Genomic DNA, 2,500 nt, shown 5'->3' with positions numbered 1-2,500 from the left:
ACAGTGAATAAGAAACGCTGAATGGAGAACGAGAGGGAGATCGAGAAAGGGTGGGGGATGAGGCCCGGCTGTCGGTTTCTGAAAAAGGGGAACATCGTCCGTAAATTTCTACGAACGTAATATATCTGCGGCCCCGACTGGACAAATTTAACAACGCGACGGCTGTTAGATTTAGGAGAACATCTCAAATGTTCCGGATAATAGATTACAATTATAACTCGTCTACTCGCGCACGCATAAACAATGAACATCATCAAAAGAAAAATATTAAAGTGAAGCGTTCCTGAAGGGGGCCGAGCGGGGCCCAGACGCGCGCGCTCCGACGGCGGGGCGAGCGACGCCCTTCGCGAGAGAAATAGCCAGGCACAGAGGGAACGGCGGAGGGACACGTCTGACGAAGGAGAACTGGAACACGAATAAAAGAAGGAGGAACGTGTGGGAACCGGACGGACGCGACAAAGACATGAGGAAAAGGAGACATAGGAGACATAAGAACCAGACAAGGACGAAAATGAGCATGACAGGAGACGCCGCGAACAAAACAAAGGAGGGTGTACGATACGATACATATAATTAAAAAAAAATATTACGGTCTTCAAAAATTCTACATTCAGTTAAAACATTAATGCAGCCGCATGTTTCGATGTGATTAGAGTCGCTCTGCTTATCAACAGAAGTAATAACGATGTTCTGAACTGTAATGGACACAAAATATGAGCGCAACGCATGCGACAGCAACGATAACTTCGGGTAAATGAAATGCGATCTTAACACACTATAATCACCACCGGAAGCGCCGCATACCATGCAACGCGCCGCGTCGCCGTTGCTCACCTTCATTACCGCGAATCGCAACTTGCTAAACCATTTCATTTGCCATCGTCATGCGACACATCCCACACAATTTGCAACTGCATTTTCTTAAACGCCATGTCACTCACGCATGTCAACTACAGATCCTGCACACATGCACTTACATCCACGCTCACGCACGGATGTACGCCGTTGTAAACAAACCCACACAGGATATTTATACACACACAAAGCAAGACCCACGTAGTGTTACCAACCACAGGATAGTTCCGCACGCCCCCTCAGTGTTACCAGCACCGGCATCCGAGCACCCAAGCACAGCAGGCACGTGAGACAGGATAATCACCTTTACGCTTCTGAGCCTTCCCGTTGGCTCGGTCCTCAAGAAGACCGATTGTGTCTGAAAAAGATCATCTCGGTCAACTCGGGTCAACCAAGTCCACGAGGACATCACACTCCAAGAGATGACAGAAGTGACGAAACAAGAGGCTTGTGACGTCACGTAGATTAGGAGTAACCTGGTTTCCATTGCACAACCCACACGACAGCGCCTCTAGCGGCCGGAACAGGCATTTCTTGACAAATATTAAGGTGGAGAACACGACTTACAGAACGTTAAAGAAATGGGCTGGAAATACTATTCGACTGCGCCCATGTTTGTGGTTCTCGAAGGCCCGATTTCAAAGGATAGTAACATTACACTCGAAAGTACAAATAATTTAGGAGGAAATAACCGTGTCTGGATGATGAAGTAGCGTAAGTTTGAAGTTTGAGTTTGAACTACTTATTTATGTTCTACAAAGTCAGCACAACAAATTAAATGAAATATATACTAAACAGACTACTAAAATAAAACAAAAATATCTGAAATTATAGAGAAATCATCTGACTTCGACGAGCAGCCCAGAACTACAAATTCCAAAAGAATGGTAAGATATTAATTAATTCCCCGGCCGCTAGATGGCAGGCATAAGCCGTCGGTTATGATAACATATTTACTAAGAATACTTTACTTTATTATTTTGGTGTTAATCCCATTCTAATTTAATACAGATAAACAGATTACAAGGCCATACTGAAAATAACCCAACAGACCAAACTTTCAGGGAAAAACATAAAATATAGAGAAGCAACAAAGAAGACATTAAACTTTTCCCAAAAAGAATAGAAAACGGCAGTTCATTAGTTCAAAGAAAAGTGAGGTGAAAAAAGGGAGAGAAAACTAAAATCTTATGAGAGGGGAGACTGAGGTAATCTAGCAGGGTTTGGGCTAAAATTCTGACAAAAAATATGCTCACCGAAGGTTTAAATTATGTAATAAATAAGTGGGAAAATAATTATAAAAAATATTCTCGGGGTTGCTTAGCTTAATGAGAAGGGGGAAATATGAAGGAGTGAGAGGAGAGGAGAGGAGAGGTGAGGAGAGAGAGAGAGAGAGAGAGAGAGAGAGAGAGAGAGAGAGAGAGAGAGAGAGAGAGAGAGAGAGAGAGAGAGAGAGAGAAGAGAGAGAGAGAGAGAGAGAGAGAGAGAGAGAGAGACAGAGAGAGAGACAGAGAGAGAGACAGAGAGAGACAGAGAGAGACAGAGAGAGACAGAGAGAGACAAAGAGAGACAGAGAGACAGACAGAGATAGAGGGGGTGGGAGGAAGAGAGGAAGAGAGGAAGAGAGAAAGAGAGAGAGACAGAG

At 44.1% G+C, this 2,500-nt stretch overlaps 1 protein-coding gene across 5 annotated transcripts in view; it reads right to left on the bottom strand.

Annotated features, from left to right (window-relative positions):
* LOC125033888 (solute carrier family 12 member 6-like) overlaps nt 1–2,500 on the bottom strand; it is a 343,003-nt gene that overhangs the window by 179,426 nt on the left and 161,077 nt on the right. The window contains exon 2 of one of the 5 annotated variants that reach the window (XM_047625456.1): nt 1,160–1,213. The exons of the other annotated variants lie outside the window; for them this stretch is intronic. Within the exon in view, the coding sequence (XP_047481412.1) occupies nt 1,160–1,213 (54 nt within the window). The remainder of the gene's footprint in view (nt 1–1,159; nt 1,214–2,500) is intronic. 5 annotated transcript variants of the gene reach the window in all.

The sequence above is a fragment of the Penaeus chinensis genome, chromosome 17 (assembly GCF_019202785.1).
Source record: "Penaeus chinensis breed Huanghai No. 1 chromosome 17, ASM1920278v2, whole genome shotgun sequence".
Classification (NCBI taxonomy): domain Eukaryota; kingdom Metazoa; phylum Arthropoda; class Malacostraca; order Decapoda; family Penaeidae; genus Penaeus; species Penaeus chinensis.
The sequence above is the reverse complement of the archived record's forward strand: the minus strand, read 5'-3'. Positions and strand labels throughout refer to the sequence as shown.